This window comes from Lagenorhynchus albirostris, chromosome 6 (assembly GCF_949774975.1).
Source record: "Lagenorhynchus albirostris chromosome 6, mLagAlb1.1, whole genome shotgun sequence".
Taxonomy (NCBI): domain Eukaryota; kingdom Metazoa; phylum Chordata; class Mammalia; order Artiodactyla; family Delphinidae; genus Lagenorhynchus; species Lagenorhynchus albirostris.
This window is the reverse complement of record NC_083100.1, coordinates 44,798,573-44,823,736: the sequence shown is the minus strand read 5'-3', so window position 1 is coordinate 44,823,736 and position 25,164 is coordinate 44,798,573. Positions and strand designations below refer to the sequence as shown.

Below are 25,164 nucleotides of genomic sequence, written 5' to 3'. Positions count from 1 at the left end.
GTGTCACTTTTTAAAAAATGGAAATGACTAAATGTCCACCTTTGAGAGTATGACTTAATCAATTATGGCACATTTACTCTATGAAATACTATGCAGTTATCAAAAAGGAGATTAAAAATATGTATACACTGCAGTGAAAGCATATAGAGAGGGGAAAAAAGAATACATGGTGCCTTGAATTGCACTGCAGAATAATGTTAAGGTGTATGTATGCCTAGAAAAATATCAGGAAGCATATACACCAAACTTTTAATGGTGGAGAGATACTCATAGGATATAGGATCTACCGAGACCATTCTATTTCTGCATTGAATTATTTTATATCAAATTTGTATTAACATTGAATTGTTAAAATATCATCTTTTAACCTACACGACCTTAACAAATATATATTCATCAGGTTAAGCCTAAACCTCCTCAGAGAAAACTATTCTCTCTTATATTACTGTTTTATTTTCTTCGGCACACAATCTCTGATCATCTCGTTTGTTAAACGTCTCTCTCCCATAGAAGGTAACAGGGCAGCAGTCACGTCTGTCTTGCATTGTGTCTCACATATAGAAGGCTCTCAATAATTATTTGTCTCCAGAAACACTGAAGAGATGTGGTAATTTTCTACACAATCAAGGCAGATCTCCTGTTCTTGTTAAAGTTAACCTGGCACTGGCTCTTTACCCTTAGGAGTGTTACAGAGCCAGCACAGAGGGGGTTGGTGGAAGGAAGGAAGGAAGGGAGGAAGGGAGGGAGGAAGATAAGCACCCGCTAATATACAGGGGCCACGAAAATGACACACATAAGTTTATAAAAAGGAATGTAGATGGAGGCATAAACTTTCTCAGAGTTCAGGACTTCGGTCGACTAATTACGGAAGCTAAAACCACGGCAACACGCACAAAACAGTAGCAAACCAGGGAGCAGCGGCCCTGGAACTTGGCCAGGGTAGAGTGCAATGTCAGATCGGCCAAGGAGGTCCAATGAACCAGGGAGAGAAATAGAAACCAGAATCCCGGAGTAAGAGCCAGGTGTCCAAAGGAAAAAGCAAACCTCTTGGAGCTGTGAAGATTCTGTAGGAACGTATGCTCTGCTCAGAGGAACAGAACAAAGTGACAGCTAACGAGAGGAGCTAACAGCTGTGTAAAAAGAGAACGCTACCTTTCCAACCAAGAACTCAATTGCGCGACCAGGAATGCTGTTGGCGCAAAACGCTGGCGTCATCTCGCAGCTCCTGAATCAAAGTTAAGAGAAAGGTGAAGCCTGGCGGGATATGGGAAAGGACTGGCGGTCATCTGACACACTTCGGGCCACCTTTCCCTTCCGGCGTAAGAAACTTTAGAGTCAGATTAACAAGTCCGGAGAGAAATTTATCTTTTCTAAAGAAAAGTTTAGAGGGATCTAATATAAATGCATTCTATGTTTCGCTTTTTCCTTTTTTCACATGTCCTAATTTGACGTTGCCCAAACCAAAGATGGCCGCTCAGGCGCTGGGTCTTACCATTGAGAACTACCATAGAGACGGAGGCCTAGAGGAGCCCTGCGAGGATGGGGTCTGTGGGCTGGGGAAAACGCCCTATCAACCGGCTCCCGTCGGGGAAGCTCGGGGCGGGGCCGGCGCCAGCGAGTCCTTGCGCTTGCGCGAAGATGGTGGAGGAGGAGAGTCTCCGCGTGGTTCGTTGTGGCGGTAGCGAGCTGAACTTCAGGAGAGCGGTGTTCTCTGCAGATTCTAAGTAAGAGGCCACCACGCGTTGCAGGCCCAGCTGAGGGGCGTGAGTCCCCGGGGGATGGAGAGAAAGAACTGTCGGGCGCGTCTGGACAAACCAGCAGGCGGTTCTGGGCTCGGGAAAGGGCGCGCGTGCGGGAGACTGCAGGGTCAGCGGGAGGGAGCTGGTCCCCGTGTGCTGTAAGAGGACTCAGAACCCCTTAGTTCTGTAGCACCTCAGGCTGGGGCGCGCTTCCCCCGTCCCCGGACCTGCAGGTAGATTGAGGGGCCCCCGGGCGGACCCACGTATCTAGAATCGGCTCGGCGTTGGGGCGGCTGGGAAAATGGTCCGGGCACGGATTTGTACGCCACTGCTCTTGCAAGACCACGAGGAGTATCCCCTTTTCGGACCGAATCGTGACTTGGAATTACTGTATGATTAAAGATTCTGATTTCTCCACACTTCTCTACCCCCTAAAAAGGCATTTTGGCAACCTTTTTGGAGCTCTGCGTAAAAACTGCCATTAGATTCTGTGTGGGATAAAAACACGTGTAAGCCCTGGTCCCCTTCCTCAGGAGCTCAGTGTAGCTGGAAAGCTTAACTAAACCCAGTTCATCCATTGTGTACCCTTCGCAAGGTTCTTAATCTCTGCCTCAGTTGTCTCATCTATGAAAGGGGAATAATATTTAGTAATCTATCTCGTAGTGTTGTTGAGAGGATTAAATGCCTTAATACAATACAAATAGAGCAAGTCAAAGAATGCCTAGCACTTAATGGCTCAATATACGTCAGCTGTCTCCATCATTGCTCTATTGTCAACATCATCTAGAAGTGACACAATGTAAAAAAACGTTTTCAAGTCACTCAGGGATACAGAGACACTTAGTAAAAACCCTTTCTATCTTAGAAAAGTAGAGGTAGTATCTTATGAAAGTTTGTATGCCCCGCAGTGTCTTGCTATGGGTGTATGGCAGATAGTTATTGAATGCATGCATGACTTGAAGGAGCGTTCATCAACTGCCTTAGAGGCAAAAAAAAAAAATCCTTCGTCTTTACAATAAAGAGGGCTTTGTTGATACTTACCTTGTGAATCAGAGGAAGAAACTGAGGCTTCAAAAGATTGCCGAAGTTCTGCCACTTTGGACTTATATCCAGTTTTTTCCTCCAGTGTACTGTTTGTATATCTCATTCATTATACTGAGATCCATTGTATTTCACTTGATTAGTGAAAATTGATTCGTCCTACAATTCATTTTTAAGTATTTATTAGCTATGTATTTATAGCAAGCTGCGATGATAAAAACTAAGATAATTCCAGGATTGATCCTACCTTCGAGAGCTTTCAGTGTAGTGAGGAAAAGAAGGTAATCAGTAACAGATGTTTCATACAGTGGCAGTTTAGGATCCCATAAGAAACAAGAGTACTTCAAACTGGAAGGATGGAGAAGGTTGATGAGGAAGTGATGTTTAGGCTAGACGTAGATAGATGGATGGTATTTTGACTAGGGCATATGGATGGAAGGCATTCCAGATAGGGGGCACAGTATAAGCATGAGGACTGTGGTACAGTTAGCTTGTAGGAATGGTATATGAAGAGAGCTAGTGGGAAATGAGGTTCTAAAGGGAACATAGAGTCAGTTTTTGGTTGTTTGGTCCAAAGAGAGTGTATTTTTTAATTCTGCAGATAAGGTGTTGGTGGGGAGGGGAGGGCGGGACACATGATTGTGTTTCCTCAATAATATTAATCTGAGAACTCTATAAAACTATACAGTATGTGGTGGAGAGACGAGAGGTGGCTAGGCTAGCATATTCAAGGTGCAGTGATGGCACCGAAGGAGGAGTTACACAGTGAAAGTTTCCCTTCAGCAGTAGGATTTTGCAAAACTAACAGGAGTTTGCCCCTTCTGTGATACTGGGGGGAGGGCAACCAGACAAAGTGAGCAACTAGAAATTGGGGCGGGGGAGGGGTGTCATGTGCATAAGAAGGTCAGTATACTTGCAGCATAGGCTGAAGGTAAGTGGTGGGAGAAGAGTCTAGAACATTATAGACCAGGTATTAGAAGACTAATGCAGGCATCCAAGCAAGAAATGATTTTGGCCAGAATTAAGATAATAATGAAGATGAAGAGAAAAGACAAGAGTTTTGGAGTGATTTAGCAATTAGGATTAACGAGGAGAAGATGTAGGGTTCACATGTGCCTGTTGAGTTTAAAATACCTTTAAAACAACCAGGTGGGTGTAGCAGGTGTTTAGGCAGAAATCAGGATGGGAACTTGGTCGAGATTTAGAGATACAATTTTTTTTCATATATATAGAAGCTAATAATTAAACCAGTTTTCTGGCAAATTAACAGGGTTATAATGAATTCACCAAGGACTTGAATATTATCTAAAAGCTGCCACAAGGGTTGGCTAACTTATACAAAGGGGAATAAAATAATTTTGTATTTTACCTCAAGGAGCTTATCAAAAAAGCTGAAATAGTAAATGAAACAACAGAATCGTGGAATTTTAACAGCTTTCTCTTGGTCACTAGGTCCTCTTCGAACTAGGACAAAACTCTACTCTGCCTACTGGAGTGCGTTATTATGAGAGGCAAGCAGGGAGGTGAGGTGTACATGAAAGGACCTGGCATCCCCCTATCAAGTATTACTCCCAGTCCGGCACTGTTTGCATCACACCCTATTGCCTCTCACAGTTATATGGTGCTATGTATCATAGCAGTAGGTTACTAGGGTATAGAAAACTAAAACAATGAGTCATTCTTGCCTTTTACATTTCTAAATTATCACAGAATCGATGTCCCTGACTCTAGGTATTTTCCCCTGCAGATCGTTCTGGATACTGCTGCTGTTACGTTACTGTAACTTATTCCTAGTCTTGCTCAGAACCCTGTAACAGGGTTCTGTTGCCTTCCTTAACTATAGCTCTTATGTCTGACTTTCAGGGCCTTCCCTGATCTAGCTCAACTCTGCTTATGGGGCTGTGTTTCCTGCTAGTGCCCATTGTGCACACTTTGCTACTTACATAGGTACATTCCCTGTCTCTCGTAGGTACCATGTTGTTATTTTCCTACTGTTTTTTGTTGCTCTTCTTTTTCTTTACCAGCCCTTAAATCATGCATCCTTCAGAACCTCATTTAAATCCTGATTCCTGCTTGAAAACATCCCTAATTTCTTACTTCACCACTTGATCAACAAAGATGATTTGAGTCCTGTGTGACAGGCATTGTGGTGGTGCTTTACATGCATCCCTGTCTGCATGGTGTAGGTATTGTTATCCTCATTTTACAGAACCATTTATTGAGTGTTTGCTGTATATGCCAAGCTTGCACTTGCATGCATTGTTTCATTTAATCCTTATAATAATAACCCTGCGAGTGGAGAACAGCGAGGTTTAGAAAGGTTAGGTAAATTCTTCAACATCATTCAGCCTTGTACATAGTAAAGCTGGCATTCGAACCCATCTGTGTTTGACTTTTTAAAAATGCCTCCTTTTCTACAACACCCTGTTTCTGTTATTATTTGAAGTAAGTAAACACACAGTTCCTCCCCTCAAGGAGGGGAAGTTCTCTCATAACACCGTGCAGAAAGTGCTGGGATAGAGTTAAGCCCCGCACCTTGCAGAAGCATGTTAGGACTGGTGCTGATCTGGAATAAGATGAGGGAAGGCTTGCGGTGGAAAGACCCCGGAGCTGAATCTTAAAGAAGTAGTCAGAAAGAAAGCGTTCTCAGTAGATAGGAGAATGTGCAAGTGTGGAGAGTGTTTTCTCTAGAGGTTTGCATTCAAACAGTTAAAGTCATTATTCCCTGCTGAGGAGCAAGGAGTGAGGGAATTGCTTTCCACTGGGGAAGAATATCAGAATCAATTAGGGGGAGTTTTCTTGGCAAACAGCAGTGCCCCCTCACCCACCAACATCTCCAGGAAACACTGCCTAAAGGACTTGATGCTAATGGAGAGCAGGGGAGAGCGAGGGGGTCGTTGGAGTTTTGAACCACTTAACCTACTGTTCAAGTGAAAAAGTATTTCCAGTCAGACTGGAGTCAAACATAGGAATTTGGATCATATCCTGAAGGCAGTGAGAAAACACTGAAGGAGTTTCATTTAATTTTATCTTTATTTAAGGAAGTAATATGCTCAAGTTTGTAAAATTAGTCTGGTATGAGTATGAAAGGTTGAATCAAAGGGCCACACCTGGAGACTGTAGGAAGCCCTTAAGAGTGGTCCAGACAGGAGATGGCAAGAACTAGGGTACTCATGGGAATGGAGAGGAGGGTCCAACCAAAGGGGAATCCATGTACCTCGGTTGCTTTGTTGCTTGTACTTTGTTGATCTTATAAACAGTTGAACACAACGATGGCCCCTGGTTACAGCACTTAAAAGATGCATCCCGATTTTAGAGAGGTGAACATGTGAAAATCAAGTGTCTTAAAAATGATAAAATAGGGTAGTAGCAACCCCAGTCAGCATTAGAAGATTTACCCTTATGATTATTTTGTAATAATTTTTTTACTGGTTCATTTTATCTAAATAGTTTATAAAACCTTTGAAGAGGGCTTCCCTGCTGGCGCAGTGGTTGAGGGTCCACCTGCCGATGCGGGGGACACGGGTTCGTGCCCCAGTCCGGGAGGATCCCACATGCCGTGGAACGGCTGGGCCCGTGAGCCATGGCCGCTGAGCCTGCGCGTCCGGAGCCTGTGCTCCGCAACGGGAGAGGCCACAACAGTGAGAGGCCCACGTACCGCAAAAAAAAAAAAAAAAAAAACCTTTGAAGATCAGGCATATTCTGTTTGACAAACTGGATTGGACATTGAAAATCAAAGATAAATAGGGCCTCTGCCCTATAGAAGCATATGGCCAGATAAGGGAGATGGATATTTACATAAATGAGACATTTCAACATAGTTTGAAAGTACCCAGATCAAATCATGCCTTGGGTACTTTGGGAGCACAGAGAAGAGGTCCAGCCTAAGGATTCTGTGGTTTGTACATTCTATGGTATATGAGAAAGCACCATGTTAGACACGTACGCTGTCAGATGTAATAGGCACAGAGCAAACATTTTTTATTTGATGCTAGAAGATTTGCAGTTCTGAGCTTTGTCTTATGGTTATATCTATTATGAAAAAAGTTAAACAAATATTACCCCAGTTTAACCACAGTTAATAATTTAGTAGCTTCTGATATATGGAAGAAAGGCACAAATCCAGAAAAGCAAAGTCAGCTTTTTGGGAGTAAGAAAAAGAACTGTCATAAAGTTTTTATACTTTGCTATCTAAGAGACCTCACTGACTAGAGAGAATATTTGACTTCGTATTTGTAGGCTGGTGTCTGTGCAATAAATGATGGAGAGTTGGAGGACGGGAAGACGCTGCTGTTAGTAGAACCACCGCAGAATAATAGCTGATAGTGAAGGCGTAGCACAGTGTCTGCATCCATTAGTGAACAGGCAGCTTGGTTAGGTTGGCTGTTTTTGCAGGATGATTCCATACAGCCTCTGCCCCTGGAACAGGTCAGAGGTATGACTTTGGCATCATTGATCTACTTTCAGAATTTGTGAACTAAACGACCTCAGATGTCCCCATAGGCTTAAGCAGCACAATTTGAATATACAGTTCTTAAACTATTATTTTGAAAGAAATCTCTGTTGCATGTTATAGCTTTGGTTTTTGTTTTGTTTTTCATGGACAATAAAAAGATTATGCTGTCTATACAGTATGTGAATCTTATTTTTCTCTCTTATTTCCAGGTATGTCTTCTGTGTCTCTGGAGACTTTATTAAAGTTTATAGCACAGCTACAGAAGAATGTGTACATATATTGCAAGGGCACAGAAATCTGGTGACTGGAATCCAGCTCAACCCCAAGAACCATCTACAGGTGTTAATTTACAGTCAAATATTTTAATATCGGCTTTATTGTTGCAAGAAAATTTTGAATTGAATTTGGCTGAGAAGCTTTCTAGGTGATGATCAGGGAAATACCTATTTTGATTTTCTGATTTAGTATAGTTTTCACTTATTTTTAATTATTAAAATAGGGTCACAGCCTAGAACTACATTGTTCATGGTGTATTCTGTGAATCATTTGTTCACAGGATGCTAATAGGTGTTACTTGAAAGAAGGGGTTCTTGTTTGTATAGTTTCTGAAATTCAGGATTTGGCACAGTTAAATGAATTTCTTGATTATAGGTCTTCTCAAGTCCTTTATATGCATGGTGAATATCCGGAAGGGGTATATTGTCTTGGGTGTTTCTCAAATTTATTTGACCTCTGAACTCTTTGGTTTCTGGAATGCAACTTTGAGGTACTGATTTTGTAGATATATTTCTTTACAGACGAGGCTCTTTAGTGTTAATGCAGATGTCACCGAATCTTAGGGCCAGTATCTAGACAAGAAGAAGGGCTTCTTCAGTCAGTGGATCAACCAGTTAATTTCAGAACAAACTTGGGGAGCTAGTGGAGCCTGGACCTTCCCACTCTCCCCACAAAACAGCCCTTGCTTTTCAGAAATCAACAATAAAATGGTCGTTTTAATTTGTTCTTAAGTGTCAGCAAAGCTGCTAGAGAGTAATCTCAAAAATACTTGCCTTAGGGCTTCTGGTGGCGCAGTGGTTGACAGTCCGCCTGCCGATGCAGGGGACACGGGTTTGTGCCCCGGTCTGGGAAGATCCCACATGCCACGGAGCGGCTGGGCCCGTGAGCCATGGCAGCTGAGCCTGCACGTCCGGAGCCTGTGCTCCGCAGCGGGCGAGGCCACAACAGTGAGAGGCCCGAGTACCGCAAAAAAAAAAAAAAAAAAAACTTGCTCTAGTTTTTGATCAAGTTCCCCTTTTCTGGATTAGTCTCAGCCAACTTGACAGTTACTGCTTAATTTAAGAATGGATTTGCATTGCCATTCACTGTGTTGTCACAAAAGAAGTAGGGCATAAAGTAACACTAACACTGATCTTTTCTTTCTAAAATTAAATGAGCTACTCTTGAAAATCATAGTTAAGTAGCTCTTCTGCAGGGTTCAAGCACACATTTTGTCCTTGCTGTCCTCTGAGGACTTGAGAAAAGAGGTTATGGTTATGTGTACCATTTGAATGTTTTTTGTAGCAGAAAAGAAAATTAAAATTGGAATTTGTGAAGTCTGTATTACCAGGTTTAACAACAGGCTTGGTTGAGGTGAAGGGGTGGGTGCCAGAGAGTCTGTGTACTCTGAACTCACAGTATTTGTGTATAACCATTGTCTTATAGTGATTCTGTTTGCCTTGTTATATTTTACTGATCTGTGTTCATGATTCATGTTATATGTAATAATGCTGGTGTATATTTTTTACCTAATATAATTCTTTTGCTTGAATAGATATTTTCTTACTCCATCATTTTTTATTTCAATTCTGTGATTCCATGTCCTCCCTGGAAGAAATCTTAAAATTGCCACTTTTTTTAAATTGAAGTAGAGTTGATTCACAATATTATATTAGTTTCAGGTGTACAGTATGGTGATTCTTCAGTAGTGGAGATTAAACTCCATTTAAAGTTATTACAAAATAATGGCTATATTTACATGCACTATACAATATATCCGTGTTGCTTATCTGTTTTATACGTAGTAGTTTGTATCTCTTAATCCTGTACCCCTATCTTACCTCTCCCCCTTTTCTCTCCCCACTGGTATCCACTAGTTTGTTTTCAGTATCTGTGAGTCTGTTTCTGTTTTGTTATGTATATTCATGTTTTATTTTTTAGATTCCACATATAAGTGATAAGATGCAGTATTTGTTTGTCTTTCCCTTTGTCTTATTTCACTAAGCATAAGACTCCTAGGTCCATCCATATTGTTGCAAATGACAGAATTTTATTCTTTTTTATGGCTGAGTGTATATATCATATCACATCTTCTTTATCCCTTCATCTGTTGGTGGACACTTAGGTTGCTTACATGTCTTGGCTATTGTAAATAATGCTACTGTGAACATTAAGGTACATGTATCTTTTCAAATTACTATTTTTATTTTTTCAGGTATATACACAGGAGTTGAATTGCTGGATCACATTGTAGTCTGTTTTTAGTTTTTTGAGGAACCTCCATACTGTTTTGCAGTAGTGGGTGCACCAGCAGTGTACAAGGGTTCCCTTTTCACCACATCTTCACCAACATTTGTTATTTGTAGACTTTTTGATGATAACCCTTCTGACAGGTGTGAGGTGATATCTAATTGTGATTTTGATTTGCATTTCTCTAATAGCGATGTTGAGCATCTTTTCATGTGCCTGTTAGCCGTCTGTATATCTTCTTTGGAAAAATGTTCAGTTCTCCTGCCTATTTTTTAATCAGGTTGTTTATCTTTTTTTTTCTTTAGGTTGTTTATCTTTCTGATGTCGAGTTGTATGGATTGTTTATGTATTTTAGAAATTAATCCCTTATCAGTCATAGCATTTGCAAATATTTTCTTCCATTCAATATGTTGTCTTTCTGTTTTGTCTGTGGTTTCCTAGCTGTACACAGCTTTTAAGTTTAATTAGGTCCCATATGTTTATTTTTGCTTTTATTTCTTTTGCCTTAGGAGACAGATCAAAAAATATGTATTGCTACGATTGACATCAAAGGGTGTTCTGCCTGTCATCTACTCTAGGAGTTTTATGGTTTTCAGTCTGACATTTATATCTTTAATCCATTTTGAGTTTATTTTTGTATATGGTGTGAGGAAATGTTCTAATCTCAATCTTATATATGTAGCTGTCCAGTTTTTCCAGCACCACTTATGGAAGGGACTGTCTTTTCTCCTGTGACTGTCTTGCCTCCTTTGTTGTATATTAATTGTCCATAAGTATGTGGATTTATTTCTGGGCTCTCTATTCTGTTCCATTGATCTGTGTTGTGTTTTTGTGCCAGTATAATCCTGTTTTGATTACTATAGCTTTGTAGTATAGTCTGAAGTAAGGGAGCATGATATCTCCAGCGTTGTTCTTTTTTCTCAAGATTGCTTTCATAATTTGGGGTCTTTTGTGGTTCCATACAAATTTTGAGATTATTTGTCCCAGTTCTGTTGAAAATGTCATGGGTATTTTGATAGGGATTGATAGGCATTAAATCTGTAGATTGCTTTGAGTAGTTTGGACATTTTAACAATATTAATTCTTCCAATCCAGGAACATGGGGTATCTTTCCATTTCATTGTATCATCTTCGGTTTTCTTCTCAGTATTTTATAGTTTTCAGAGTATAGATCTTACACTTCCTTGGTTAAGTTTATTTGTAGATATTTTATTCTTTTTGATGTGATTTTAAATGGGATTGTTTTTTCTTCTGTTTCTGGTAGTTCATTATTAGTGTATAGAAAAGCAACAGATTTCTGTATATTAATCTTGTATCCTGCAACGTTACTGAATTCACTTATTAGTTCTAATAGTTTTTCAGTGGAGACTTTAGGGTTTTCTGTTTGGGTTCATCTTGTTTGGGACCCTCTGTGCTTCTATACCTGGATATCTGTTTCCTTCTTCAGGATTGGGACATTTTCAGCCATAATTTCATCAAATACATTTTAGACCCCATTCTCTCTCTCTTCTCCTTCTGGGACCCCTATAATGTGCCCTATGTTGTGAATGTTGGTACTCTTGATGTTATCCCAGAGATCTCTGAGCTGTTCTTGCTTTCTTTTTCTTTCTTTCCTTCTTTCCTTCTTTCTTTACTCTTTTTGTTCTTCTGTTTGGGTGATTTCCATTATTCTCTCTTCCAGATTACTTGTGCATTCTGAATCACTTAGTCTGCTGTTAATTCCTTCTAGTGTGTTTTTCATTCCAGTTATTGTATTCTTCAGTTCTGAGTGGGTGTTTTTGTGTGTTTTTCCCTCTAGTTCCTTGTTTAAATTCTCACTGTGTTCATCTATTCTTTTCCCTAATTCAGTTAGCATTCTTATTACTAATGACTTGAATTCTTTATCTGGTAGATTATTTCTGTTTCATTAATTTTTTCAGGGGTTTTCTTTCGCTCTTTCTTTTGAGACCAGTTCCTCTGTCTTCTCATTTTGCTTAACTTTCTCTGTATCTATGAATTTAGGTGAACTGGTTAATTATCCCAGTCTTGAAGGGGTATCCTTATGTGGGAGCATCCCTGTGCAGTCTGCATGTGCTCAGTGCCTTTGGTAAGAGAGCTGGCTTTGACATGAACTACAAGTCACATCTTTCCTCGGGGTGTGCTGGCAGCTGTCACCTTGGTTAGAGGTGGGGCTAGAGGTGGAGGTGCTAGGTTGCTTCTGTGTTCCGCAGCCAAGCTCTCTCCCCAGTCACGGCAGGCCTCTCTCCAATGTGGAGTTGTGTCATGAAGTAAGCAGGGCTGGAGCGTACACTGGAGCGGTCACAGGAAACCAGGCAGCCACTAAGGCAGTCTTCAATCTACCCTCTTCCTCAGGAGCAAGCCCACATGTGTGCTCTCCTCTTGAGTGGAATACAGGCTTCCCACTGCCCTACTGTTAGTCCCAGCAGCACTTCAGCCAAGGGAACTTCTCTTCCCTGTGTCAGACCCTAGGACTGGAGCACCCAGTATGTGACTCAAACCGCTCACTCAGTCCGCAGGGCAGATCTCTGCCCTTGTAATCTCCTTTGTCCTCTGTGTTCCTTCCCAGTGGAACAGGTCCCAACCTGATTGCTTCTTTTCCCTGCCTACCTCATTCCATGTGGATCTTTCTTACAGCCGTGGTTGTATAGGACTCTTTCTGACAGTTTCCAGTTAGTTTTCAGTGAGAATTGTTCCACACGTAGATGTATTTTTGATGTGTTAGTGGTGGGAGGTGAATTCCACGTCCTCCTACTCTACCATCTTTCTTTCAAAAAACTCAGAATTTTAAGTAAAGTGTTTTCACAGTAACAGCAACGAAAAACTCCAGTGTGACTTTAGTAAAATTCAGTCTTGTGGGACAAAAATAAAAACATGCTACAAAGGCATTCTGTTGGTACCAACGTATGGCCCACAGACCAGTGCCACAAACCGTTGGTTACAGGTCTGCAATGAGATAAGTATAGAAGTTGAGTGTCTAAAACTTTAGGGCACTTTGACATTGCCACAGCATCCAAGTACATAATAACTTAAGTTGTATTTTACAAAAATATTGGTCCATGATGGGTTGGAAACTTTTCTTTTTAAAAAGGACATTCTCAGATCATTTGAGAAACACTTCTTTGATACCAATGTAAGATAAAAGCTGTTCTGCTGATAAAGGACTGGGCTCTGGGAAAATAGCAACAAGCTCTCAAGTGCTTTTCATAACTCAATACCTCACCATCTCCCTCTTGAAGACAGAGGGTTGACTTTTTTCTTTATTTTAATTAAAACTTGAAATTGATAGGTCTGCTTTCTACAAAGAGCTGTGATAAGATTTTTTATTTTGCAAAAACAATATAAATAAATGATTTCACCTCTTTAAAGCTGATAATGAATTAATGAACAGGCAATGCCTTCTGTATCAGCAGTTAAGTTACTTGATATCTTCATGTAGTTCTTTTTTTAATCAGTTTTGTACTATTTTTACCCTTCTAGCTATATTCGTGTTCCTTTGACAGCACGATTAAACTGTGGGACTATACAGATGGCATTTTGATAAAGGTACGTGGATTGAGCTTCATTTTCATTATGTGAAGAGGAATGGCAACATAATTTAATGACAGACATATTATTTATTGAATACTTCCTTAAGGCCCAACCTTTTAGATAGCCTTCCTAAACAAATCATAAAATTCACTCACCATAAAAGAAACGATAAATTTGACTATATAACATTTTAAACCTTTTTAACCAAAAAATGAGCAATGAAACTGAAAGAAAATATTTACAAGAGCTATTATCCCTAATATACAAAAAATTACCAAAAACCAATAAGGAAAAACTAATGACCCAATGGGAAAAAAATTGGTATAAAGTAAGAATATGTAATACACAGAAGAGAAATAACAAATAGCCAATAAACATGAAAAGATGCTTAACCTTGTTAATAATTAAATGTAAATTAATAGATAACACAGGATTTTTCCCTGTCACTTTATCCAAATTGCAGATTGAAAAAAATATAGCGATAAAGTGTAGAGAAATAGACATTTTTGTACACAGTCAATGAGAATGAAACTGAATAAATACCTTTTGCTCCAGCAATTTCACCTTTAGGAATCTCTTGTTGAAATAATGGCAGGTATATGTAGTTCTTAAAACATTGTTCATGGTAGAAAAAAAAATTGAATATAATCTTGAGGTCAGTTAAAATTTGATAGTCATTCAATAGAATACTGTGAAACCATTGGTAAGAAACAGGTAGATTTTATATATGTATTAACTTAAAAGGTTATTCAACAGATATGTATTGAGTGTCTCCGTAGGCCGGGTTTTCTTCTGATGTTCGCAATATAGCAGTGAGCAAAATGGATAAAAAAAAAATCCTGCCTGTTATGGAACTTAGGGGGGTACACAGAATGAACAATATGGTGCTTTTTATCTTTCAGACTTTCATAGTTGGATGTAAGCTTCATGCCCTTTTTACTCTTGACTGTGCTGAGGATTCTGTCTTTGTTATAATAAATAAAGAAAAACCAGGTATAGTATAATTAATTTTTTTATACATTTATAGATAGCATTGAGCGGCTCTTTACGTTTTACAGTGTCTCAAATTTAACATTTTGGTTTTAGTGTGAAGTTAAGTTTTTGGAGTTGGCTTTTAAATTGGTCTCATCACTATTGCATTCATTTTGGGGAGGCTTTGTATTATTTCTGAAATATTGATGAGGGAATGATTACTTAATAAATGGCTGTGATAGTGGACAGCTAACTCCAATTTTAAAGCTGTTTTGAGCTATATTTGTCTTCCTACTGACCTTAAATCTGTCATTCTGAAGCATCACTATTACTTTACCCATCACTGAACACCCATTCGTTGATCTTGAATCTGGAGGAAATGGTATAGAAAACAGGTGATTAGGAACTAATAGTGTGGCTAAATTATTATTATATTTTCATTATCATTGGAACATTATTCCATTGAAACTGCCATGTTTCAGAGCATTTAAGGATTTCTAGAATATCTTCAGTGGTTACAAATAATTGTCCTTTAGCAGTAAATTTAATACATTTAACATTGACATGAAGGATATATCCAAAGAATTTTTCTAATCTCAGACTTCAAGAATGCCAGTCCCCCCTGTGTTGTCCTCCTTAAAATAGAGTTGTATTCAGAATTCAAAGTACAGGCCAGCTTTAAACTGGTTACTGGGCAGTCAGCTAGATTGGCTCACAGCTCATTAGCTAAGTGAATCCTTTGAGGGGGGAGTGGGGGGGGGCGTTGGCTTGGTTTTTGTTGGGGGTTCTGGTAGTGGTTTTTTTGTTTGGAATTCGGGGAGTTTTGTTGTTTGTTTTGCTAAAACAGATTTACAGATTGTTATATCATGGACTTTTAAGTAAGTTGAGAATAGTTAAAACTGTGAAGCCAAATCTTTTTTAGCTAAAAGTCGTTTGGTGCCAACTCTGTTAATGAGTAATATTTTTATCTATCAAAAATGTGACATGAGGGCTTCCCTGGTGGCGCAGTGGTTGAGAGTCCGCCAGCCAATGCAGGGGACGCGGGTTCGTGCCCCGGTCCGGAAGGATCCCACATGCCCCAGAGCGGCTGGGCCCGTGAGCGTGGCCACTGGGCCTGTGCGTCCGGAGCCTGTGCTCCGCAACGGGAGAGGCCACAGCAATGAGAGGCCCGTGTACGGCAAAAAAAAAAAAAAAAAGTGACATGAAAGAATAAAAGCTGTAAGTTTAGATTTCTGATGTGGCCCATAAACCATCTCTAAGGGACATTCCAAAAAATGTTTTGGAAATGGCAGTGTATTTCTTAAAATAATTAAGTTGCCTTACCAGATGACTATTTTAAAGTAGCACTTTTCAATATTTAGGTTCTGTTCTGTATATAAAAATGTGAATTCTTTTTTTTTTTTTAGGGAGTTTTTTATTTTTTGTAAATTTATTTCTTTTTGGCTGCATTGGGTCTTTTTTTTTTCAATGTTTGGCTGTGTTAGGTCTTTGTTGCTGTGCACAGGCTTTCTCTGGTTGCGGCGAGCAGGGGCTACTTTTTGTTTAGTGCATGGGCTCTAGGCGCACGGACTTCAGTAGTTGTGGCACACAGGCTCAGTAGTTGTGGCTCACGGGCTCTAGAGTGCAAGCTCAGTAGTTGTGGCGCATGGGCTTAGTTGCTCTGCAGCATGTGGGATCTTCCTGGACCAGGACTCAAACCCATATCCCCTGCATTAGCAGGTGGATTCTTAACCACTGCACCACCAGGGAAGCCCTGTGCATTCTTAATGTCTGTCTAAATGCTTACTAAAAATTCATGTTTCTAAAACCCCTGACTGACAATTGATTCACTAGGTCTGAGATTTGGTCTAGGAATCTGCATTTTTTGTGTCTCCCCAGGTGGTTCTGCTCATCACTCTAGTTTGGTAGCCACTCCCCATACACACTGCATGATTCCTCAGTTGGAGGGGTAGTTGCCAATAACAGTAATGAAAGTTTTTATCCATATCAGTAGGACAGGTGATTCTTAACACTGACTACACATTACAGTCACTCCAAGGAACTTAAAATGTCAGATTCTCTGTGGTGGGGCCTGTCTATTTATTTAAGTATTCCCTCAGTTGAGTCTAATGTGCAAGCCAGTATAGAAAACTGTAGATCTAAAGTAAGTCTCACTCAGTCACTCAGATCTAAAGTCATTAGCCTTTTGGAGTTAACTGGAAACTTCAAATGCTGTAATGTAATCGGAATTCTGTTCATGGTGGAATCTAGTGTTACTCTTCAGTACTCGGCACATCGTGGGCACTCAGCCTGTGAAAATCTAGTTACTATATAAAAATGTGAATAAGGCTAAAAAAGATTCCCTGTGACTGGCATCTCAAAATATATATTAACATATCCTTCTTTATTTGTTTCATCTTTGTTCCACAGTCCAAAACCAGAGTCTCTGATAGAAATTTGTATAAATCATATTGAAATATGCTTCTCTGGTTTAAAAACAAATGAACCTTTTATTTACACGTTATCTTATATGGTGTCATTTCTTGACTGTAATTAATGTACTCACCAGCTAATTAAACATTTACCATGTACCAAATACTGTTCTGGTTGCAGAGAACTAAACAGACATTAAGCTTACTAGATCAGTCATATAATACAATAAGATGACAGGTGTTCTAGAGAAAAATAAGGCAGAGGACGGGAATAGGCAACACTGGAAGAATACATATTAAATAAGTGATCAGGGGAGGTCCTGGGAGAAAGAAGAATACGCTGTGCAGCTGTGTTGGAGAAGCATATTCTAGAGCATTCCTGCCGTGTTTGAGGAATAGCAGGGAGGATGGATTGGAGTGAGCCTAAGTAGAATGGATAATGTAGAGCATTGTACGCGATTAGAAGGACTCTGACTTTTACTCTGAATAGACAAAAAACCATTGAAGGTTTTTGAGCAAATGAGGGACATGATCTGACTTAGTAGTAATAGAACACTGACTTCTGTGTTGAGAAGAGACTGAAGAGGTCCAAGGGTGGGCGTAGGAAGAGCTGTTAAGAGATCACTATTCCTAACACTTAGGATATGAAGCAGGACCATGGCTTTAGGCTAGGTGGTAGCGGCAGAGGTGGTGAGAATCTATTGAATCTTGGATGTCTTTTGAAGATAGAGCCAGCAGAGTTTGCTGCTGGTTTGATGTGGGGCATGAGAGAAGTCAAAGGTGACTCAAGGATTAAGTCTGAGCAACTAGGTAAATTGTGGTGCCACTTCCTCCAGTGGGCAGTGGGGGAAGACTAAGTTCAGAAAGGAAAATAAGAGTTCTGAATTTAGGCATGTAAAGTTTGAGATGACTGAAAAGGCTAGAAGAATTGGGTTCAGAGTATATAATAAGCAGGCTGGAAAACAAAAAATGGTAGATCAGTGTATTACAGTGTATTATAAAGTCTAGGAGGATAAGGAAATAGCATAGTGAAATATAGCTGTTTCCCCTTAAGGAGATATTTTTTAAATGGAATGCAAAGAGAAGAGCATGCCAGTTCTACAGAAAAGGAGATTTATTCTATGAATGTGTGGCAAGCCCATAGCATTTCTGAAAGCTCTCAGATGGTTTGTTGCTTTTGGCTGCTCAGTTCACCAATGTATCATATTCCATCTCCATCTTAAAGCTCATCTCAGTACTTTGGGGTTTTTTTGTTTCTTTTTTTTCGTCTCAGTACTTTGGAAAGCAGTATGTACCAGTAAAACCAGTTGTTTTCTATTTCTACATATATGAAGCGTTTGTGTGTGTGTGTGTGTGTGTGTGTATGAGTTGTGGAATTAGCCCTCTAGTTAAAACTTGTATATTCAAATGAAGAGCACAACTTGTTCAGATAGCCTAGAATTATGATCTTAGCATCAAATTAACTTTGGAGTACTAATTAACAGTTTTATATGAACAAATGCACATCTTCACTTTCTCTAGAGAAGCTTTATATTAATATAGCTGCCTTTGGCTAGATGTATTTCAGCTGGTTTCAGTGAAACTACCAAAATCATCAAGTCAGGAAATAGAAGCTAAGGAGCTCTCCTTTGTTTTGGATTATATAAACCAGTCACCCAAGTGCATTGCCTTTGGAAATGAGGTAAAATTTGCTTTGTTGGTTTTCTTTTTTGTACATAAAATCTCTTTCCTGCTGTCTTTCCTCTGAGAATTTTATGTTATAGTGATTTAATATTGCCTTGAGTTACAATATTTTTGTTAGTAACTAAGAAATCTGTCTTACTACTTTAGCATGTGTTTGTAGTATAGATTTTTTTAGGACTACCTAATTTTGTAGATTGTGTCTTTTTGCTCTTGTAAACTGTATAATTGTCCCAAAAGAAATCAATGTTTTGGCATTTGTACTGTAATTCTTAGCCTGTACCATGTAGAAGCCACTTAAATGCTTTGATTATAGATATGTGTCTTTGAAAATATGACCTCCATGTCTATAAATAACACGCCCTTATAGAAAATTTTGAAATTACAGCAAAATATAATGAAGAAATTAAATCTCACCAGTGGTAATATTTGAGGAATTTTTTCTAGACTTTTTCCTAAATGTATAAAATAACTTTTCTCAAATTGAATAGTTATGAGGGTTTTATCTTTTTTCTTCACTTAACACTGCAGCATGAGTGTGTACTTAAATGTTCATCAGAAATAGTGACTGTATGATGTTCATGCCATGACTTATTTAGCCATCCCTTGTTAATAATCACGTAAGTTATTAAAATCAAGTACCATCAAAAGCCCCTATATATCATTGTGGTAGGCTGTTTCTTTAGTCTTAAGTTTTGTAGCATTATTTTGGCTTTGTTCTGAAAAGGTTTAATTTCTTAGAGTAGAGAAAACACTTGAACATTATAAACATCATTATTCTTTAGCATCATAGTCGTCAGTTAAATACAAATTAAAACCACTGTGAGATACCGCTTCACGTCCACTAGAACAGATAAAATTAAAGAATGACAGTACTGAGTGGTGGAAAGATATGGGGCAAAGTTAAACATATGCCTTTACTGTGACCCAGCAGTTCCACTCCTAGGTAGAGAAATGAAAACACGACCACAAAATGACATGCACAAGAATAATTAATACTCATAATAGCTCCAAAATGGAAATAACCCAAGTGTTCATCAATAAGAGAGTAAACAATTTATGATACATATGCATTCATTGGGATGCTGCTTCACAATAAAAAGGAACTAATGATACACATAAGAGCGTGGGTGAATCTCAAAAAGGTGATGTTGAGCTACAGTCCAGACATGAAACGTATTTACCATTCTGGTTGTATTCTGTTATAGAAAAGGCAGAGAAGTAATCTACGGTGATAGAAATCAATAGTTGCTGACAGGGGTGGGAGCATTGGGGAATGACTGGAAAGAGGAACAACGGAGCATTCCTGAGGCGAAGAAAATGTCCTAAATCTTGATTGTGATGGTAGTTACATGGTTATACACATGTCAAACATTGCATTCTGTGGTGTATAAATTATGCCTTAATAGAAAAAAGTTTAATCATTATACTTATAGAGTCTGGTTTTAGGATTTAGGACCTACTTTCATCTTTTAATTTTCTATGATTATTGTAAATGTAAGAGTATCCTTTCCATAGTTAAACTGTAATATGGGTTGGCCAAAGAGTTCATTTGGGTTTTTCTGTAACATCTTACGGAAAAACCCGAGTGAACTCTTTGGCCAACCCAGTATATCATTTCATACTAATGTACTCTTAGTCTCCAAAAGTTTATTGTTCCCATGTTAACTTTTATGATAATATTTCTTCTTAAAGGGTGTTGACTATTTTTGTGAATGTTATCTTCTCTTTGAAATACCAGGGAGAGTATGTTGCTGCAGTACGGGACTTTTACTTGTCGGTTTATTTTTTCAAAAAGAAAACAACATCAAGGTAAGAATTCCTTTTTGATGGCTTTATTTTATTTACTCAAGAGTTCATTAAAATTTTATTCATCCTTATACCTGTGACCCAAAGCTGTTTCATGTTACAAGTAATTGTGAAACCACAAGATGAGGTAGAGTTTTTAACCCACAGTGGGTTAAAATCATTAGTCACAAAATCCTAGGGAGCTTTTCCCCCCAAAACCACTTTCACACTTAGATTCTGCTGTGTATACTTGATGTCAAAATTGGATGTGGTTTGAAAAGTTTTCCCTAGGTGATCCACATTGTCATTTTATGGCTGTAGGAATGAATATAGGCTTTGGTATAATCTGGGTTTAAAATGAGGCAGATTAGTCCATTGAACCTCACTACACTTCAAATTAACATATATTTTAAATGGCAATAATTTCTACCTAATAGAGTTGTAAGGATGAATGAGATAACGTATTTAAAGAAACTAGTGCTAAGCATGAGCAGTCACTCTTCAAATGACACTGTTCCGTCTCGCCTTTTACCCTGCCAAGATTAACATTTGTTTTCCTTTGCAGTATAAGGATCCTGACATCTTTGGACACATTAACAGTTGTCTCAGATATAATTTCTCAGGCTTGTCCATACTTCATGCTAAAAACTTAGCTTTAACAAGAAATTCAAACAAACTTTGCCCAGGCAGAAAACTATAAAAAGAACTGTCTGTTCTCTATTTCACTCTCAGTGGCCTCCATAGACAAGTTATGGTAGAATATTATTCTACCATAACTCCATAGACAAGTTATGATAGAATGTTATTCACATGAAGTTTATATTGTGTGTTAATAAATGTTTACAAAACAAAATTCTTGATTCTTGGTCATGATTTTTCTTAAAAATCATGCATTTATGTTCAGTGAATTCTGAGAGCTCACCAGTTTGGGTTGATAAGGGTGGGACCTCCATTTTGCCTAACTACATCACTTACCAAGCCTTTAATAATCAAGGGAAAATATTTTTCTTCTAGGTTTACTTTATCATCATCAAGAAATAAGAAACATGCTAAGAACAATTTTACATGTGTAGCATGTCACCCGAAGGAAGACTGCATAGCAACTGGTCACAGGGATGGCAAAATTCGTCTTTGGTCAGTTAACTCTTGAAGAGCTTGGCAATCATTTATTTATTTTAGATTAGTCCTGCAGAAAAGGTATACCTGGGTGCAGGGAAAAGGATAGAACTGAAAAGCCACAGCTGATAATAGAGATGATGCTTTGCTGGCATCGTTCCTTCCTTTTACTACTGTACTCTTCATTGCATAGACTTACTATTTTAGGACTTCAACCCTTGTCCCTAGGAGTAAATCCATTTTGTCCTTAATCATTTAATTGAAGAGAACTTTTTGTCAGCCTTTAAGTAAAAAAGAGAGAGTAACAGTGAATATCGAACTAGTAGAATACTACGATGGCCTATTGTTTGCAGAAGTGACTGGTTTAGAAATAGAAAGTACTTTTTGCACATTAAGACCAGTAAACTTGATAAACATATGCCTTTGGCCAAATTAAGAATTTTGGTTTTCTCCAATAGGAGGAATTTTGATGATGAAAAGAAATACACATACACATGTTTACATTGGCACCATGATTTGGTTATGGATTTGGCTTTTTCAGTGACAGGTAAGTACAAGTTTAAGACTTAAAATGAACTTTTAAAGTATGTGAACCAAGTATTTTAATTCATTGTACTTAAAGGTTGAAAGATTTAGAATTGCATGGGCCAAATGAATTTTTTTAAGCACTTGTATATCACCCCTGTGTTTTCGGCTTTGCTCAGCACAATGCCATATGCTTAAGTTTTCAAAGCTCTTCAGAGTATCAAAGTGTACACCTATCATAAAGTCTCTTGTTAATATAAACCTATTTAAATTATATTCCTTTTCTTTTTTTAATGTATGTGCACGTAGCTAAGTGCTTGTTGTCCATAAGTATAGCTACAGTTTATCAGGAGCAAATTACTCTGCTGATACTTTATATCCATTATCTCATTTAATCCTTGACTCTGAAAACAGGCATCATTATTCTCATTTTACAGATGATGGAAGTGAAATTTGTAGTTGAGAACTAACTTGCCTAAGGTCACGTGTCTCGTAAGTGGGATTTGGACCTAGGTCTAATTCGGAAGTTTGTTTTTAACTGTAAGATGGCCACATTCACTATTTTAAGTTAATTCAGATCTTTGTTCCATTTAAGCTGCATGAGAGTGGCTATAATGCGTAAAAATACCTCCCTGGAAATAGGATGACCTTCAACAGAAATTTGGAGAAGTACATTTTGTCTTTGGTTACCGTTAGCATCCCCACACGTATGTGGTGAAAATTATGTCAGTACATTTTGACTGGTCCTTAAGGGGGTGGGGGAGGGGAGGTGCTAGATGCTCCAGAAGTTTACGTGCCCAGAGAAAGTAGTGGTTCTTCTTCCTGTAGGTCTTCCCAGAGACTGGCAGGACAAGTCTTAGTACCATTTACTCTAGATTCCTACAGGCTTACTTGGGTTTAACTCAGTGGAGCCTCAGGAAGCAGGAGGCATCTTCAGCCTGCTTGTGCTTTTGATTTTGGGGATCAGTGATTGGTATATGGGGGTGGGACCCAACCTGACATACTTAGCGTAGTACAACAGGAGTACAGCTGTGACATATGGGAACGAAGAACAGAAGAATGAAGAGGGTGTTAACCCTATGGATAAAAGACATCGGCTACTCTTATCTTCACGCTCCTCCCCACCAAAAATACAAATGAGTATGTTTGTGGCATTGTGTGTACATATGTCTGTAATGTTTCAGGCAGTGTTGTTATTCTCTCCTGACCTAAGGTGGTTTCTTCTGCCCTTCCTCATCAGTTTCTTTTTCTCTGCTGTGGCCCCTGCCCAAAGGCCAAGACCCGTTGATGTATATTGTCACTGGGACTTTTCTCTATTTTGTTGCCCTTACCTATCTTGTCCACCTCCTCTCACACTAGTTATTAGTCACAGCTTTCTGTGATGGCCTTACTTATTACCCTTAAGTCCTGGGACATTCAGGATTGGCCTTCTCAGGTGGGGTTTGGGGAAGAAGGAATAGTTAGATTAGTTGGCACTCAAAAAAGAGAATACCAAGTGCCTCTATTGTGAGCCATGGCTTTCATATAGGAAGTACTGCAGATCATCTTGGCTATTAGAGAGTTGAATTCTTGATGTTATTTTTTAAATCATGTGAGTATTTGTGAGAAGTAATATAGTACATGGTTGTCAGTGAATGTATAGGTATGAGAGAGTTAATAGAAGAAAATTAGTTGTCTGTGTAAATGAACTACAAATTATAGGGTTTTTGAGAACTGTTTATAAGTTAAGGCAAATGTTAACAGTATAAACTGTTTTGGCTCTGCTTTGAGTACAGTCATGCTGTCTGTGAGCATCTAATTTATTGTTTACTTCTTTCTGATTCTTAAGCCTTTCTTATTTCAGTGCTCTAGGACCTCAAGTTAATGTTGGATAAAAGTGGTATTGGTGTTCCCAACACAGGGGGAAAGTTTTCAGTGTTTTAGCACTAAAATATTTGCTATAGATTATCTGTAAGTATTCTTGATGAAATTTTAAAGGTCTCATCAATTCCTAGGTTACTGAGAGTTTTTATCATGGGTCTAGAATTCTTTTACTTTTTCTGCATCTGTTAAGATACTGATGATCTATTTCCCTTTTTTCTGTAAGTAGAGTTCATTACATTGGTTTATTTTTCAAATGTTAAAATAACCTCACATGCTTAGAATAAATTTTACCCTGCAGTGATGTCTTATCTTTTTAATATATCATTGGATTCAGCTTGCTGATACTTCATTTGGTAGTTTTCATCTGTTACGAAATTGGCTTGTAGTTTTCTTAATGATGTGCTAATTTTGGTGCAGAATTATGCTGGTCTTCAAAACAAATTGGGAAGTGTTCTTTCTTTTTTGTTACCTGGAAGAGTGTAAAACTGGTTTATTTCTTCCTTAAATGTTTGGAAAAGTTTACTAGTGAAGCCAGCTGGGCCTGGAGGATGTTTGTTTCATCCAGTTTTTCTAGTTATTGGCAGAAGAATTTGTCAGCAACAAAGTAGTCACATGTTACTGGAAAGGAAAAATCCCTGAACCAGTGATCTTTAAATCTTTTGTCTTGCAAGTGTATTAAAAGATATAAAGACAATTGTTTGCGTGTTTTTTTAAATAGTTTATTTCTCTAACATAGGAAAAATCAAAACATTGATTATATCTTCCTGTTTTTTCCCCCAAACACTGTCCTTTTCATTTCTTTGGGTGGATGAGAAGGCAGCAGTCTGCTGAGTGGTGGCCGTGAGTCTGTCCTCGTAGAGTGGCGAGAGGCAGCAGAGAAGAATAAGGAGTTCCTCCCCCGTTTAGGAGCTACTATTGAACATATCTCAGTGTCTCCAGCAGGGGATCTCTTCTGTACTTCGCACTCCGATAACAGTAAGTCTCAATTTGTTGTCATGAGGAAGTACAGTTTGTGTAATGTCATAAATTAGGTAGCATCTGTAGGAGATGGAAAATAAGAGACCTCAAACTAAGAGTAGCATAGGATTTAACGAGCATTTTTTTCTCTTCCATTTCTCCTCTTTCCTCCACCCCTCTTGCCCCAAGATGCCACCTGAATACAACATTTCCAGAGTTGTTTTTATGAAAGTGTAGGGCTTAGTGTATTTGGTTATTGTTTTGCCACTTGTATTTAAAAATCTTTTCATGTGGAATGATTGGGGGAATAAAGGAGGTTTTCATAATATAATGGCATTCTCGAAAGAATGCTCTGAGGTTTTCCTTTGGTACAGCCATTGTCTCAGCGTGGGAGTCCTGTGGATTCTGACAGAAATGGAGCAGTCTTCTGATTCCTCCCCAGCATTTGGTCATCCTGTTACACCTCAGCTTGGATGTAAATCCCTTGCCCATTGCCTCCTTTCCCTTCAAAAGAGAGCATAACTGAGCAATCCATTAGTGCAGTGACTCATTTCAAAGTAAACAACCGTCTCTTTTGGGGCAT

General features: G+C 38.7%; 1 protein-coding gene across 2 annotated transcripts in view; it reads left to right on the top strand.

Annotated features, from left to right (window-relative positions):
- The first annotated feature begins 1,638 nt into the window (after positions 1-1,638).
- WDR75 (WD repeat domain 75) overlaps positions 1,639-25,164 on the top strand; it is a 41,224-nt gene continuing 17,698 nt past the window's right edge. For both annotated transcript variants that reach the window (XM_060152468.1, XM_060152469.1), the window contains exons 1-9: positions 1,639-1,724; positions 7,446-7,575; positions 13,219-13,284; positions 14,172-14,262; positions 18,209-18,333; positions 20,074-20,144; positions 21,135-21,254; positions 21,695-21,783; positions 24,441-24,599. In XM_060152468.1, coding sequence (XP_060008451.1) covers positions 1,639-1,724; positions 7,446-7,575; positions 13,219-13,284; positions 14,172-14,262; positions 18,209-18,333; positions 20,074-20,144; positions 21,135-21,254; positions 21,695-21,783; positions 24,441-24,599 — 937 coding nt within the window. The remainder of the gene's footprint in view (positions 1,725-7,445; positions 7,576-13,218; positions 13,285-14,171; positions 14,263-18,208; positions 18,334-20,073; positions 20,145-21,134; positions 21,255-21,694; positions 21,784-24,440; positions 24,600-25,164) is intronic.